Below are 17,887 nucleotides of genomic sequence, written 5' to 3'. Positions count from 1 at the left end.
AGAATCTGAGGAAGTATCCTCAGCATCTCCTGTCGGGACTTCCCCAAATCACGTGGGCCAGCCCCCCACCCCGAGTCGCCCCCCCTCAGAGGCTATCTTTTGTGGGGATAAGCGTGGTGGGAGATTCCCTTCCCCCATCGCTGCATTCGTTGCCGCACTCGCTACCGTGAGCGAATTCAAGATGGCACCCGTTCTCGTGCTCAGCGGGAACGGGACGAAATTCGGGGCCGTCAGGGTTCCGAATGCGCCGGAGTCAGTCTGGACCCACATGACGACCCTCGTTAGGGTTGCAGAGGCTCCCTTCTCCTCCTGAGAGGCAAGAGGCATAAAGTCCTTCTTTGGACAGCTGGATACGCGCGGCGCCGCAAGCTTTACATGCGGCTCTCCTCGGCATGGCCAAATACTCACACCCCCAACTTCCCTTCAGCACCTCCCAATGGCGTGGCGAAAGCGGCACGAGGAAAGCCCAAAGAGGTCGGAGGAAAAGGAGAGCCCAGAAAAAGAGAAAAGGAAAAACTTTTTTTTTTTTTTTTTTACTTGTCACAGAGCCTCTGGGTCTGATCCTACTGAGGGGAGTGAGCCGGGCTCCGCAGTACCACCCCCAGTACAGTGAGTAGCTGGAAATAGGGTTCTCAACCCTGAACATCAGCGGCCTCGAAAACCAGAGAGGATGGTTCCCTCAGGACTTAGCAACCCTCTGGGAGGCGAAAAGACTGTCTCCTGATTGTTTTTTTGTTTTTTTTTTAAACACTGAAAATCAAATACTGCAGAAAAAAAAAACTATCTATGCTAGCCCTAATCCTAAGCCAACACTAATTCACTTCACAGACTGTAGTTTTGCATCTGCCATCTGCTGGAGACAGAGTAATATTGACTGACTGTAGATGGCATCCTAGTATTTATGGCAGAGTCCATCAAAATTTCTCTGTCTCCATCTGCTGGAGGGAGGCAAAACCCAGGAGTCTGGACTGATCCGGGTACGTACATGGAAAGCAGGTTTCTAGAATCCAGTACTAGATGTGAATTTCTATGGATGAAAAATTAGTTATGTATTAATATTTACTGTTGCAGTCTCTGCATTTGCTACAGAACACCCCTGCACACACTAATCAAATTAATTTTGTAGTGTTGTAACATCCCAGAGAAACTTTTTTCATTTGTTTGTAGTACATGGGGGACAAAGTAGAATACAGTAGGTATTTTGGTCCTGGGGAAAACTGGACTTGTCTGGCCTTATCCATTAACAGAAGAATTATCCAAACAGGATGACATGCACATATACCCTCTCTCAGATGACAGAAACATTCATAAGCTGGAAAACTACATGCGTCTTACATTGCAGAAATTAGGTGTATTCCTATGATGCGCATGAAACGTGTGTATGTGGATGGATAGACAGGCAGACAGACATGGCAAAGCTAATACACTTCATTTTAAAATATGCCAAAGAATTAATCACAAATGCTCTCCATACACAGCCTAGTAGTGATTACAAATGATGACTCATGGTGTCAGATGCCAACCCTGGTTCTGATTGAGCTGGAAAGTCCAAAAGGAGAAGGAAAATGCTGGGTCCAAAACAGCTCTTGCTTTTTTACTAAAATATTTTAAAGAAGAAAATCTATGTACGTATACCTTAGAACTGATATGACAATAACATTCAATATAAATTCAAAGATCTATAAGATTTAAAAAAATACAAATAAGAATCAGAAACACTCTTAAAGCAGACAAGAATACTTTGAGACTAGATTCTCTGAGACATGTATTCATCCATTTTCTGCTCAGCATGACATAACAATTATGTCTTTAAATCAAACAGCATCATACACCATTAACTAAAGTAGTAAAGAATATCATTTTGGAGAGAGTCCGTGTAGGTGCAAAAATTTGTGATGCCTAACTTTTACAAACTTTTGGTTTGAGGTAATTAGACCTTTGGTATGTCATCACACTGCAATGGCTGATCTTTTATAGTTTTAGCATGTTCATGAAACTTGATTGGATCATCCAACCCTGTTGCTTTAAACTTTGCATTTACTGTAACACCATAGAAAATCCTACGTGTAAAAAGCTGGTAAAAAAGCGAGCCAAGTTACATTTTTGCATACTTCATGAAAGTTACTTGCTAGCTATTCTACACAGTGCTGCATGAATCTCTTGTTTTTCCTTCTGTCTCTCTCTACAGTATAACTGCAAAGAGCAATAAACTGAAGCAACTCAATTGGTCCAAGCTATTGAGCCATTTCCTCAAACTGTACGCCATTCACTGTTGCTTCATTTTCCATCTTTGCTAATGTAGCAAAGCTGGACACATTCCAGACCAGTGTTCCAGTAGCCAGAAGAAATAATGAACAGAAAAAGAAATAACTCGATATAAGACATTGCTATAGTATTACATACCTTTATTTTGTGTGGTTCAATAAATTCTCCATAAGCATTTTCATATTTAATGTTCTTATCTCTGAGGGCTACCCTGTACCCCCAATTCAGAGAGCTTATGTAATCCTGAATTTTATCTCTCATGGCTTCCCAGTTGTGCTGAACTAGATTAAAAAACATACAAAGGTTACATTTCATCCTTTACACCTAGATAAGACATCTAACAAATGACTATTAGATTAACTTTTAGAATCCTATTCACTAATGATTCCCTCACATGAACAAGATAAATTCTTGAGGGAATATTAGTCACATGACTTTGTATCACTTTCATGTGAAGATTTACTAAATATGTTTGATAGCTTTGTTTATATTAGAGCAACTTGTGATTTTATGAATATGTATAGCATTATTTATTCACAAATTGTTTTATGCTTCTTCCTTAAAAAACAAAAAAAAATCCTCACAACTCACTTTATACTGAGCATTACATGGTAAAATGTGCCCAACTAATTTTGTCTCATTTTAGAATATAATTCCCAATAAAGCAAAGACAGAACTGTTCTGTAACAAACTGATTGTGAAAACAGTACACAAGTGAAGTCACTATAAATTTACCTTGATCTTTGTATTCCCATCCATACTTTGCTGAATCTTTTAGTGCCTGGCCAAGAAGTGCTGCTTGATGCATCAGTTTCTTTGGAATACAACCTACATTTACACAGGTACCGCCAAGTCCTGAGGGGAAACAAAAACCCCACACACATTACACTTAGTTTGAAGCTACTTCCTCTCATTTAGAATTCATTACTTTGAAAACATGTCAAATAAAAAATAGTTTTGCAGGTGCTGTGTCTGAAGTGTGTTTCTATTTCAAAGAGCATGTGTGTCAAGCATACCATCACTTTAAATTTGAAAACCAAATCTAACACATCCTAATATGCAAAGACACTGATCTAATCTGCAGCAAGATCTCAAAGTAATGGCTAGTTTAACAACTAAAGGCAGAGCTCCTGAATTAGCATTCAACTGACTGCCATAGACATAAGTAGAGAAGGAAGGCTGGTAGTCTGTCCTTTGTTAACTTGGTCCTAACATCTTTTATTGAATCAACAAAAAAAGAAAATGCTGTAGTATGAACTTCTCAGACCATATAGTCCCTTCTTCAGATGTTAACTCTTTGTATTGAAATTGCTTTAGAAAAAGCAATTGCTTGCCTTTAAAAATACAGTATGGGCTGTTCTACTTGCTATGACCAGAAAGCAATGTTCCCTCAAAAGCATTAGTGCCACATATGCAATGCAAAGCTGGTGAGGAGTTAAATATTCATTTCATTCAGAGGAAAATGCAGTTACTTACCTGCAACAGGTGTTCTCCTAGGACAGCAGGATGTTAGTCCTCACATGTAGGTGACAACATCTGATGGAGCCTGGCACGAAAAACTTTTGTCAAACGTTTCAAGAAGCTTTGACCAGCACACTGAGCATGCCCAGCCTGCTATCCACACATCCACACAAAGTGCCCCTTCAGTCTCGTAACAGATGAAAATACGAGCAAAAAAATAAAACAAACCATAAGGAGATCTCAACTCCATGGGGAGGTATGCAGGATTCCTGAGGACTAACATCCTGCTATCTTAGGAGAATACCTGTTACAGGTAAGCAACTGCGCTTTCTCCTAGGACAAGGTAGTCCTCACATGTGGGTGAGTACCAAGCTCCAGACTGTCCCGGGCCACCATAGGAACCACAGCGACCGACCAAAGTGCCAATGGGCACAACAACAACTGTGGCGCTGTGGGCCGAAAAGGGACTGTCTGGTTCCCACAGAGCACGAAGTGAAAAGTTGGGTTCAGTATGAACAGGCTGCAGAGGACGGACTGACCAAAGGCACTGTCCTTACGGCCGTCCTTGTCCAAACAGTAATGAGCCACAAACTTGTGAAGAGAACTCCAGATTGCGGCCCGGCAAATCTCAGTGACGGGAACTGCGCGCAGATGAGCTACCAATGCCGTCATGGCCAGCACAGAGTGAGCCTTTACTCTACCAGCGAGCAGGAGGCCTGCCTGCTGATAGGAAAAGGCAATGCAGACCACCAACCAGTTCGACAGGGTCTGCTTACCCTCCGCCCTTCCCAGTCTGTTGGAATCAAAAAATACGAAGAGCTGGGTGGACTGCCTGTAGCTTACTATACGATCAAAGAAAGCCAAGGCCCTTTTGCAGTCCAAGGTATGAAGGGCTTGCTCCCGCGAGTAAGAATGAGGCCTGGGGAAGAAGGTGGGCACCATGATGGACTGATTAAGGTGGAAATCTGATACCACTTTGGGCAGGAACGTCTGATGTGTAAGCAACACCACACGATTATGGAAGAACTTCGTATATGGTGGGTAGGTCACAGGATTGGAGAGGCTCGAATGGTGGTTTCATGAGCAACCCAAAACCAGGTTGAGGTCCCAAGAAGGGGCAGGAGGACACAGTGGAGGCTTGAGATGAAGCAAGCCCTTCAGAAAACGTGTTACAAGGGATTGTACTGATATGGGAACATCCCAGACACCTTTATGGAAGGCGGCCACCACACTAACATGCATTCTGATGGAGGAAGTTTTTAGACCGGACTCAGACAAGTGCCAGAGGTAGTCCAGAAACTTCGTGATTGGACAGGTAAAGGGGTCAAGGGATTGAGAAGAGCACCATGACTGAAACCTGTTCCATTTGTAAAGGTAGGATTTTCTTGTGGAAGGCTTCCGTGAAGCAATCAAGACACGGGAAACGGATTCAGAAAGGTTATGTGGCTGAAGGATTAACCTTTCAACATCCATGCCGTCAGGGACAAGGCTTGAAGATTGGGGTGGCGCAGGCACCTGTCGTGTTACATAATCAGAAGTGGGTCCTTTCCCAAGGGAATGTGCCTGCGAATGGAGAGATCCTGAAGTATTGGAAACCACACTTGGTGTGGCCAGTGAGGCGCTATCAGGATCATGGTTCCCTTGTCCTGACGTAACTTCACGAGAGTCTTCGAGAGAAGAGGAAGTGGAGGGAATGCATATAGGAGACCGTTTGCCCATGAGATCTGATGAGAGGGAGAACGCATCTCTTGGCTAATAGTGTTGGCTGCAAGTGAGAGAGCAGAAGTTCTCTACTTTGCGGTTTTGGAGGTGACACAAAGAGGTCTATTTGAGGGTAACCCCATTGTTGGAAGATCGAGTCTGCTACTGATGGGTTGAGAGACCACTCATGCGGTTGAAAGGTGCGACTTAGCTTGTCTGCCACCACATTGTCCACTCCCGGCAAGTAGGTGGCCCTGAGGTACATTGAGTGGGAGAGGGCCTCCTCCCATATCTGCGCATCTTCCTGACACAGGAGGTAGGAACCCGTGCCTCTCTGTTTGTTGATGTACCACATGGCCACCTGGTTGATTGTCTGAATCAGGATGACTTGGTTGGAGAGGCAATCCTGAAATACTCTGACAGCATATCTGATTGCTCGAAGCTCCAGGAAATTGATTTAGTGATTGGCTTCCTCAGAAGACCAAGTTCCTCGTGTCTACAGATTGGCCACATGGGCTCCCCAGCCGAGGTTGGAAGCATCGGTGGTGAGAGTTATTTGAGGGTCTGGAGCCTGGAAGGGCAAGCCTGGGAGGAGATTGATCTGATTTTTCCACCAGGCGAGAGACTGACAGAGTGAGTCGGTGATGTGGACAATGGTCGACAGGGGCTGAATGCATTGAGTCCATTGTGACCTTAGAGTCCACTGCATGACTCATGGCTAGACGGGCCATTGGGGTGACCCGAACTGAGGATGCCATGTGTCCCAGTAGGATGAGAAAACGGCATGCAGTCGTGTAGCGCTGAGACTGCAGCTGGTGTGCGAGAGAGACGAGAGTGAGAGCTCGTTGTCGAGGTAGAAAAGCTTTTGCCTGCAAGGTGTCCAAGTCTGCCCCTATGAATGATAAGGTTTGAGATGGGACCAAGTAGGATTTGTCGTAGTTGACGAGAAATCCTAACGAAATCAGAGTGTGTAAGGTAAGATGTAGGGACGACAGAGCAGTCTGCTGAGTGGGAGCCCTGATCAACCAATCGTCTAGATAGGGGTAGACATGAACATCTTGAGTCCTGAGGAAGGCTGCAACTACTACGAGACATTTTGTGAAGACTTGTGGTGCAGACGCGAGGCCAAATGGAAGCACTCGGTACTGATAGTGCTTGGGGCCTACCAGAAATCTCAAGTATTTGCGATGAGATGGAGTTATCGCAATATGAGTGTATGCGTCCTGGAAGTCTAGAGAGCAGAGCCAGTCTCCTCTTTGTAGAAGAGGAAGAAGAGAACCCAAGGTTACCATTTTGAACTTTTCTCAATGGAGGTACTTGTTGAGGGCACATAGATCCAGAACTGGACGAACGCCTCCCGATTTTTTGGGGATTAGGAAGTACCGGGAATAGAACCCTAGGCCGTGCTGAGAGTAGGGCACTGGTTCTATTGCCCTGGACTGGAGAAGGAGGGAAACTTCCTGTTCCAGAAGGATGGAGTGATCGGATGTTCTCCATGGGGAGTCCAGTGGAATGGAGAGAAAGTTGAGATGATAACCTTGAGCGATTATCGCTAGGACCCACTGGTCTGAGGTGATTGAGTGCTACCTGTTGTTGAAATGGCACAATCGACCTCCCACTGGTATGTGAGGCAGTGGAAGCTGGCTGCTGCTCTCTATGCAGGCATCAAAAACTGGAAGCAGGGCCCGGCTGAGGAGCTGCTTGCGACTTTTGTTTTCGTATGTGATGAGACTGGGTTTTTTGAAATGGTCTTGTAGAGTGAGTTCTAGCCAGTGGCGGGTAGGATTTCTTCGGACGGAAGAAGGACTTCTTAGTGTCTTTTCGGAAAGGCTGTTTTGAGGAGTACTCAGAAGGCATCAGAGAGAGCTGTCTCAGGGTCTCATGATGGTCCTTGAGTTCCGCCACCGTTCGTTGAATCTGTTCGAACAGAATGTCTCCTACACAGGGCAGGTCGGATCATCTGTCTTGCACTTCAGGTCGAAGGTCCGAAGACTTGAACCAGGCCCATCTTCTTGCCGAGATAGCAGCTGCAGATACCCTGGCTAGCAGTGTCAAAGATATCATAAGATGATCTTATCTCATGCTTGCCCTCCTCAAAATCCTTGTTTACTAGAGTTTGGAGCTGATCTTGAAATTGCTGAGGTAGGGAGTCTGTCAAGTCTTGTAACCTGTTGTAGTGGGTCATATAGAACTGATAAGAGGCGATTCGGGAGATGAGCATTGAGCCCTGGAAGACCCAGCAACCAATGGCATCTAGAAATTTTTGCTCCTTGCCTGGAGGAAAGAAAGTGTGGGGTTTTGATCTCTTTGCCTTCTTTTGGGCAGATTCTACAACCACAGATTGGTGATCCAATTGAGGTTTTTGAAAACCTGGGGCTGACTGTACCAATTAAGTGGTGTCGGCCTTCCTGTTGACTGGAGCAACAGGGCCAGGGTGTTCCCAGTACTTTTTGAGGAGATCCAGAAGAACTTGGTGAACAGGGATGGAGGTTATTTCCTTGGGAGCATCCAGGAATTGCAACAGCTCCATCATTTGATGCCTGTCATCTTGTTCGGTCTGTAATTGGAAGGGAACCAAGTCAGACATCTCCTTCACAAAATTTAGGAAGGAAAGGTCCTCAGGAGGAGAACGCTTTCTGCTTTCAGTAGGAAAAGGCGGTGAAGGCAGGTTATCTGTGTCTGGTGAAGAATCATCAGTCCAGGTATCATAGGGATCAGCACCTGCCACTCTAGGAGCCCGAGGGGGACGAGACTGTGGAATCCCTGAAAGTCCTGGTCTAGGCTCCGAAGGAATAATTGGAGGCACCAATGAAGGCATCGAGGGCGTCGATGAATGGATCGGTGGTGCTAACGGATGCATCGGCATCGATGGCTGAGGCATCGGTAGGACTCCTGATGGAGGGATGTGGAACGGTGTTTCTCCTCCTGATGACAAGGTAAGAGGAGAGGGCACCAGAGCCATTGGTGACCCGGGATACATCGGTGGAAAAGCGGCAATGAGCGCTTCCATCCTCGAGAGCAGCGGTGCCAATGCTGCCAGAATCGGGTCAGTGGACTGTTCCACGATCGGTACAGGTGTCTGTGCCAGAGGAACTTGGAGTCGATACATCGCCTTGTCGATGGCCTCCTGAACCAGCCGGTCCAGTTCTTCTCGGAGACCTGGAGCAAGCAGCCCCGGCTCAGGAACGGAAGAAGGAGGCAGAGGCATAACCAGAGGGACCACCGTTAAAGGCGGAGTCGCGGCTCCCATTCCCCTTTTGGGTGAGGGTTGCCTCGGTGACCTGGTCGCCGAAAAGGTCGGTGCCTTTTCTGGACGGGGTTTCTTTGACGGCGGCTCGGACGATGGCGAGGTCAATGATTTTGCTCCCTTGATGGTCCGAGACTTCCGATGTCTGTGGCGATGTTTCTCTCTACGATCCCCTTGGTCCTGAGGGGGAGTAGAGGAGGTTGAAGGCCAAGAAGTCGTCTATGCCGGACGGTCACCGGTCGGTGGTCAGTACTGGCGCGAAGTTGATGGTGCCGGTTCAATAGACGGCGTCGGGGTTTGAGCACGGAAGAGAAGTTCCATCTTCTCCATTCTGGCTTTGCGACCTTTTGGTGTCATTAGGGCACATTTGGTGCAGGTCAGGACATCGGGCTCACATCCAAGACACATTACACAGACCTTATGAGGGTCTGTTATGGACATGGTGCGATTGCAGTCCGGGCACCGATGGAAACCCAACGCCATGGCCATGAAAAATTTGAGCCGTGGTACGGTCGAGGCCAGTAGGCTGCGAGGGCCAAACTCGATGGGAATCGACCGAAAACGGGCAGAAAACTTACCGGAGTAACGCGGCTTGAAAAATTTGAAGGAGGGACTTCTGTGGGGTAAGAAAGGTTGTAGTAATTCCGTGAGGAAAATTCCTGTCAGGAATCTCTGTGGAGCTCCTTAACCGCGTGGCTATGGCTGCATGGAAAAAAGAAGACTGAAGGGGGACCACCTGCTGGTTGCAGGGTTGGTGCCATGCTGGGCATGCCCAGTAGGGGCCAGTCAAAGTTCTAGAAACTTTGACAAAAGTGTTCCATGATTGGGCTCTATCCTGTGATGTCATCCATATGTGAGGACTACCATCCTGCTTGTCCTGTGAGAATATCTTTTCCACTTCAAGCTGTAGGACTTTCTGGTGGAGGGTTTTCAGGATGCCACCAGTACCTGGGAGATGCAGTCCGAGAGTGCCAGAGGCTGAAGAACTACGCTCTCAACATCCAAGCAGTCAAGGCAACGCCTGGAGGTTCAGATGGCGCAGGGCGCCCTGATTCTGAGAGACAAGATCGGGCACTGTCCCCAGCAGGAAAGGGGCCTGCACCAAGTCCTGCAGAAACGGGAACCAGACTTGATATGGCTAGAAGGGCACCACCAGAATCATGGTCCCGCCGTCCTTTTGAAGTAGGTGGCATCAGCTTTTGTATTGACAGAGGAGAAAGAAATGGGGTGCTCCCACATGAGGAGGAGGTCCTTGAAAATGTTGTGGATAGGAATTGTCACGATCTACTTAGGAGCGTCGACGAACTGGAGAACCTCCAGCATGTTATGTCACTGGTCCTCTTCGGTGAGCAGTTGAAAGGGGATGGCCTCAGCCATGGTCCTGACAAATCCTGCAAAGGACAGGTCCTCGGGGGGGGGGGGGGGGGGGGGGGCCACGGCAACCAGTGCCTTTCTTCTGGAGGAGAGGGTTCCGAATAAATGGAGGTCGACTCCATGGAGTCAGCACCCCAAGAGTTGTAAGGCTCTTCCTCCTCACTAGGACCAGCGTGCCGTGGGCGAGGTCAGTGAGGGGCATCAGATCTGGGTTCAGATGGCTTCAGGGGCCTTGAGGGCACCGCAGGAATGGATGGTTCTCCTGGCATCAAGGGGACTGGAGGCTGCAGAAGGCCGGAAGGACCCGGCAATGGCTCGAGGAACTGTGGTCTGGGAAACATGGTACTGGCTGTATCCTCCCTCCTTGGAAGACCCGAGAATCAGGATCGCTCCAGTAGAGAGCATCAGTGGCCTCTGGGTAACAGAAGGTCCCATGGGCACAGGCTGCATTGGTTGGGTGCCCAGGAAGACATCCAGACGCTCCATCGGGGTGCTAGCATTGATGGCAGAGGCTCGGACACCGGTAGCTCGACGCTCTGGAGAGCTTTAAGCACTGCGTACTACACCCTGTGATCTAATTCCTCCTGAAAGTCCGGAGTGGCTAGGACCGAGGGATCAGGATGAGGCGTCACCGGCTCTTCCTCAGGTCTCCGAGGTAGTACAGTGCCCAGCACCAGTGTCTGTGGGGAACGCCTCGGACTACTGGGGGTATCAGAGGATGGGGCCTCCAATGGCCGGTGTCGCTTTGGTAGCAGCCCAGTGGCCGCTGGTGCCACTCCGGAACTGGAGTAGTGTTCGACGGCGACCGATGGCCATGCTTATGGAACCCCCCCCTCGGGAAAACCCAAAATTCTGGAAAAAAACACAGAAAAAGGAACTCCACGAACTGCGAGGTAACTGCAGCGCAGAAAATAGACTGAAGGGGGACCTCGCTTGGACGTGCGGATAGCGGCATGCTAGGCATGCTCAGTGTGCTGATGAAAGCTTCTGAAAACTTTGACAAAACATTTTCCATGCCAGGGTCCATCGGATGTTGTCACCCTCATGTGAGGACTACCATCTTGCTTGTCCTAGGAGAAAGAATACTCCAGATGAAGAGACCATGGTAAGAATTTCAGAGGAGACTCAAGAGAAACATCAGAAAATGTGCCATGCATGGAATGGCCTTCCAGGGGAAGGAGTGGAGACAAAAAGTTGTACAAAAGCCAAAAAGCCCGAGATAAATACAGAGGAAAGCCAGAGATCAGTTGATCTTTGGCACTGTACTAGAAATGCAATTAGGCAGACTAAATGGGATCCATAATCCTTATCTGTCACAATATTCTAGATCAGTGGTTCTCAACCTTTTTTTGGCCGGGACACACCTGACAGATTGTTCTCACATGCTTGACACACTGAACACGTGTCCATCACAGGGCTAAATGTAAACATACACTCTGCATCCACAGGAAATCCTCTGAACCCACAGCAATGAGTGCAGAGCAGATCTAGAGCATTACCCTGTACAACTCGCCATACAAAAAAGATATTCTGGTTCTGATGACATCTCAGTAAAAGCAAAACAAACTCCCTTTACTACCAGGCACAATAGCCCTCCTTATGAAAAGACAGTAAATTTACCACTAATGCATATCCTATTGAGAAAACACAACAAATAAGATTGATACAAATGCCTACATGCTAGTTAAATACCTCACCTCGATCACACACCTTTCACTAAGTACAGAAAAACCACAAATTATAAATATGGAGACAGAAACTGGAATGGAAAACAAAAAAAAACCACTCTGCATGCAGTGCGAACCTGGAGAAATGGAAAGAGAAATATAGCACCTAACAAACTCAGGATTTGCAATAATGCACACAAACTAACCCGCACAAAGTTACTCCTGTATTATGGAACACACTAAAACAGATGTACCTACAAATGTCGGTAAAAAAACCCCCTTGAAATAAAGTAACAATCCTAAGAAATACAACTATTAAACCAGGCCCTAAACACTAATACATTTCCTATTGGGAAAACAGAATAAGCCAAGCTGCTATAGAGCCCCACACAGAAATAATTGTAAAGCTATACTAAAAATGTTACAAAACAGCTGCTGAACAGAATAATATCCAACAATTAAAAACTCATAAAAATTAAGACATGTCCAAATATCAATAAAATATTTCAAAACAGCAGACTTCGCATAATACCCAATAATTAAAATGGCAGTCAATCAAGAAAAATAAGTTTAAAAAGCCACCTTTACTTACCCTCTCCAGCAACTCTCCTACTCCTCCTTTCCCTTCCAGGCCAATAGCACTCACCAGAAGCAGCAAGGGCTGCTGAAGCTCTGTCCTCACAGTCCTCTTCCTTAGCGCCCACAACCAGTCACTCACACACACACACCTCCAATTAGACCCCATAATCAGTCTCTGTCTCTCTCACACCAGTCATCTTACTGACCAGTCTCTCTCTCAATCACACACAAATGCTCTTGCACCCATTCATACCAGCTCTCACCCAGGCTTCCATTCACACCTACACACACCAGCTCTCACCCAGGCTTCCATTCAAACCCACAGACACAAGCTCTCACCCAAGCACCCATGCACACCAGCTTTCACCCAGGCATCCATTCACACCCACAAGCTCTCACGCAGGCTTCCATTCACACCCACCAGCTCTCACCCAAACACACCAGCTCTCAGCCAGGCACCCCTTCACACACAGACACACCAGCTCTCACACAGGCACCCCTTCACACACAGACATCCAAGCACTCATTCCCACCCACACACTCCAGCTCTCACCCAGGCACTCATTCCCACTCACACACACACCAGCTCACACACACACACTGTATCGCTCTCACAAAAAACATTTTTTCTTCATTGCAGGGATGGGCTCCAGTTCCGCCGCGGCTTTACTCCGGCGGGCCTTCTTTTTGCGCCACCATGGGAATGGGCTCCCGTGGTGGCCTCGCTTCGGAGTTCAACACTTCTATTCCTCCCACTCCACCCCCGGGCATTCTGATGCCTGCCTCACCCGCTAATCAAAAGCTTCCGCCTTTCTTCCTACTCCCACGGGTAGGTAGAAGGCAGGAGGTTTCCGACTGGCCTGCGCGGGGGCAGGCAGAATGAAGGAGGCTTCCCATTGGGCAATGGGGATAGGAAGAAAGGAGGCTTCCAATTGGCCCACGGGGGCTGGAAAAAGGGAGAAGGGAAGTGCAACAGGCAGTGGGACACCGGGAGACACAACACACCTGCTGGTGTTTGGCAACACATGCTTCATGCAGGCGTAACTTGCCCAACAAAGGTGGTGGTGGTGGTGGGGGGGGGGGGATTTAGGTAAGGCTGGGGGGTGGGGGGGATGCAGAAGGAAAGTTCCCTCTGAGGCTGCGCGGCTCGGCCAAGCAGCGTATGTTTTTAAGATCTACCTCTGAGTGTATTATGTAAGATGTACAGAATGCATTCTAGATCCCATAGGGTTCATTTCCCAAGAAAGGAATACATGACATATGGGAACTGCTTTTGCTGCTCATCAGAACACATTCACAATTAAAAAAAAGAGCTTAAAAGCACTAAAAGCCATGCGAGCCCAAAATACTGGCACTTTAACGGTAATTATGAACCTTACCCCATGAAGTACCAAGGGGTGTTGGTACAACATAATCTAACACCATGACCTTCTTTCCAAGTGCAGCTGCCTCCTACAAAATAAAGAACACTCAAATCTATTTCATTGTTTTCCAATAAAACCTTCTGTCAGTAACACCTCCATTTAAAGTATCATTGATAAAACAGTACCTCTAACCAAGGATAGGTCTGACATTTTTAATTTACCTTTAACACATTTTTATATAATAAACAGTTGTAGTACAGTTCACAGTATCTTAAGCTTCTGCAAACAAAGCTTTAAACAGTAAAATTTAAATATTAAATGTTTTAGGTATACTGGATGCCACCTTCAAGACCTCAGTCTTCCAAAAATGTAAATGTAATGAGATCACAGAACATATGGAAACCAATATATTAAAAGAAATTTTTTTATCAGCCGTATGAAAACCTTTTCCATCATGACAATCTGATAATTTAGTTTAAAAAAAACCCCCAAAAACAAAACAAAAAAAACCACACACAGACATGACAGTGGTGAGAGTTCATTGTATTTGCCAACATTTTTTCAATAATTTACAGACAGAACATGCTGTAGAAGAAATACCAAAAGTAAATTAATCTTCATACCTTTGAACATGCAAGCCCCCCAGAGCCACCACCGAGAATAATGAGATCATAATCATATGTCACTATGCCTTCACCCAGGAGCTTCTTCAGCAAACCAGTCTGGTGAGCCTAGAAGGAATTCCAAGAGACATTGCTATACACATTAAAACTATTAAATAGGTCATGAAAGATGTCAAAAGTATTTCGGATTTTGAAAATCATGATCTAGTGCATGGCGATGGGGGAAGAGGGCCCTTCATAAACAGATTGTAAGCCATCACCCTGAGGTTAAATCCTCAGGCAGAGACTTCCTTTGCTCATCTGGAGAAGGATCTGAGGGGAGAGCATCAGAATCCTCAGAGGAGGAATCTGTTGGATCATTCCCCCAAGGGTCAGAGGGACCCTCATCCTCACTGTATGCTACAGGAGATGGGGCAGTAGGTGCTCAGCCTACATCATGAGGTGCAGGTACCGGCAGAACTGGACGGGGGTTGCAGGCCATGGCTGAGCTTTCTCCTCAGAGGAACCGGAAACGACTACCGTATGGGGTAGGATGTGGCCGGAGTGCCCCGCCAGACAGATGCTGCCTGGGAGCTGACACCAGCTGGGTTGGTAACGCATCAATAAGCACATTAAACTTATCTAGAAGTGGTATGAGAATGGGTGGCACCAACTCCCATGCCACAGGACCAAATCTCTGCAGCACCTGCTCCAACTGGACTCAGGGCTCCAGCTCCTCCTTGAACATTGCCGATGCCAACATTGACTGGGAGGAAGGAGGAGTTGTCAGATCATCAGACCTGCGAGGAGTACTGGCACCAGGACTGGTGGAGACCATCATGGACCCTAGGCATTGATAGAAGATGGGCGCTCCTTGCCATGGGGCTGCTTCAGGGGCATCACAGCAAAAGCTGGTGCATCCCTGTGGCCGGCATCGTGCATCAACAGGGACCAGTGCTGATGCTTCTCAGGCTTCCCTCGATGCTGGGTCCGGTCTTACCCCATTGCCGAGGTCGAAGACGAACCCGGTGTCCTTGGGCCAGAGGAGATCAATAACAGTCTCTAGCACCTCTATCCACCAATGACCTCAACGGAATCAATGGTCCCGCCGATACTGACAGTCTCGCCGAAGTCTATGTTTTCTGCATCGGGGCTCCATCTGATGTCACCCATATGCGAAGACTACCATCTTGCTTGTCCTCTGAGAAAAACATTGCTTTACCCACAGAAATGGCCTGTTCTGAGCTTGCTCACCTGATTTGTGCCTGAATATCTGCGTACATGTACATTTACCTACAGTGGGCAGAGAAGTTCCTTGGAGCGGGGCTGGAGAAAAATTTGCACTTACATAATTTTTGTATTTCTAAAAGTATGCACATAAATTTTACTGAGGGGGGGGGGGACCCCCTCCACTTATGCACAAATTAGCAGGAATAATTGTGTGTGGGTAATTTTGACAGGATACATTTCCAAGGGGAAGTACGCATTGCTTTCCCTTTGAAAACTGTTATGAAGTTTGCGGACAATTGCCTTCAAATTTATGTGGACTATTACAAAACTGCCCCCATATACAGTACTCTCTGCTTCCATCTGCAATGCAAAGTACAGCACCATTTGTACACAATGATACTTTACCCTCTATTGTGATTCAATACGATCTTATAGGCATTCTACAAAAATCTCTTCTGCAGAGGTACAAATTTAGAAACAAGAGACATGAAGGCAGATCAGGACCATTAAGGCCCATCTCTGGCTTGCCCTTCACTTAACTACAGATCCCTCTGTGCTTTTCTCAGGCTCTTTTGAATTCTGTTAATATCTAAATCTAATACTTTTTCTGTTTTGAAATGTATTAAAAATCACCTTTACAAAATAGAATAGTATAACTATTCTACTACCGCTTAGATCAGTGTGCTCTGACAAATTAGATACAAAAGGATGGCAAATTTCTCCAAAACCTAATGACAAGAGGGCTACCTTGTAATGAAAAATGAATCACAAAATGAAAAAATACTCAGAATAAGTGAGAGGGGAGGGCTGTGACATGACTTTATGATAGAAATCAACAATTATGGCCAAATGCCAATAGGTTTCTGCACTTTTGTCCTCCGTATAAAAAGCTTTCAAAAAATTCTAGAAATATTTTGTAATAAAAAGCTATCTAATTCAAAAATAGATATGAGGAGCAGATGCCGACTGCTACTACCACAGAAGAAAAGGAGAAGGATTTCCAGATGGAAAATATAGGACTGGGTTCGCTGTTGCATTAGAAATGTGAACCTCTTTTAAACTCTTAAAAACCATTAAAGCAAACCAAGCTGGTTAGAAAGGATGACGGGGCTTAATATGAGCAACTACATACCTGAAGTAAATGGAGACCAAGTTTAAAGTTATCAGGCTCATAACTGGCAATTGGTAGTGCTCACTGCTGACAATATTTTAAACAGTGCATATAACAAGCAAAGGAATGTTCACCTCTGAAGTCTTATCACTTCCACCCACATGGGTTTTGTTCACAAAGACATTGGGGACAGTCTTCTGTCCAGTCATCTCGAACAGCACGTCCTGAAAGATGGATCCAGCCTCTAAAGAAAACATTCAAAACAGCATCCATTAACAACCATGTGGCCTGCAAAATGCAGGTTTCAGGCAAGAGAATCTGTACAGTCAGAGTATGTTTCAATTATTCCATATGAATTGCCTTCTTTATTTTGTATTTACCTTCTGGGTCAAATATGAACGGTATTCAAAGATACAGTCCTTTGCAATCCATATCACACAGAACTTGTTGAAAATCAGAAAATACATGGTAGGTTTTAGTACAATCACGAGGAGTGGAAAAATACTTAAAAAAAAAAAAGCACCCTCTGAAATATTTAGACTCCTGAGGAACTGTGTCTCCCCACCCCCGCACCCCCCCCCCCCACCCACTTATAAATTTACTTTTGGTTTTCTTTACTTGCATTTTCTCTTTTGGTTTGCTCTATTTTTTCTGTTTCTGCCTTTTTGTCTGTTTTTTGGGGGTGGGGGGGTGGGGGGGCTGAAGGGAGGAGAAGGGACTTTGCTTTTAATTTGTTGATTTTCTGTTCTGGAATTTTGGCTGCTCTATGCTCCCATCCACTAATCACTTCCTCTTCTTGTCCCTCCCTCACCCTCCCCAGAACCCCACTTCTTTTTCTACCCACAGTCCACAGCTGCTCCTCCCAGTCTGTGACCTGGCTGCTGAGAGTCTGCCAAGCTGCAGCTGCACCTTTTTCTCTCAGTAGCCCAGCTGCTGAGTCTTTCCTGGGTTGTAATAGAAAAACTGCAGGCAGAAACTAGGATTAATAGTTGAATTGCCTGGATGACATGTCTTATCCTCAAGTGCCACAAATAGGTCAGGTTTTCAGGATATACACAATGAATATGTCGAAGCCTACTCCCCTTCGGGGTCATTTGGGCACATAAGTGGCAACCCTGGACATCATGCGATGCCCCCAGGCAAAGGATTCATTCAGACACCATGAAGATCAGTGATAGACAGACATGGTCCTCGGGTACTGGGGGCATTGGTGAAAACTGAACATGCACACATATAGGTAATTAGCAAAAAAATAATGTGCGGCAAATAATTATACTGGGCAATAA

The 17,887-nt window shown here is 46.3% G+C and overlaps 1 protein-coding gene across 2 annotated transcripts in view; it reads right to left on the bottom strand.

Moving 5' to 3' along the window:
* TXNRD3 (thioredoxin reductase 3) overlaps window positions 1-17,887 on the bottom strand; it is a 166,220-nt gene that overhangs the window by 129,796 nt on the left and 18,537 nt on the right. For both annotated transcript variants that reach the window (XM_029601336.1, XM_029601337.1), the window contains 5 exons: window positions 16,736-16,845; window positions 14,282-14,389; window positions 13,674-13,746; window positions 3,001-3,120; window positions 2,404-2,546 (listed from right to left, as the gene is read on the bottom strand). In XM_029601336.1, coding sequence (XP_029457196.1) covers window positions 2,404-2,546; window positions 3,001-3,120; window positions 13,674-13,746; window positions 14,282-14,389; window positions 16,736-16,845 — 554 coding nt within the window. The remainder of the gene's footprint in view (window positions 1-2,403; window positions 2,547-3,000; window positions 3,121-13,673; window positions 13,747-14,281; window positions 14,390-16,735; window positions 16,846-17,887) is intronic.

The sequence above is a fragment of the Rhinatrema bivittatum genome, chromosome 4 (assembly GCF_901001135.1).
Source record: "Rhinatrema bivittatum chromosome 4, aRhiBiv1.1, whole genome shotgun sequence".
Classification (NCBI taxonomy): domain Eukaryota; kingdom Metazoa; phylum Chordata; class Amphibia; order Gymnophiona; family Rhinatrematidae; genus Rhinatrema; species Rhinatrema bivittatum.
Note: the sequence above shows the minus strand (reverse complement) of the source record. Positions and strands in the feature narration are given on the sequence as shown.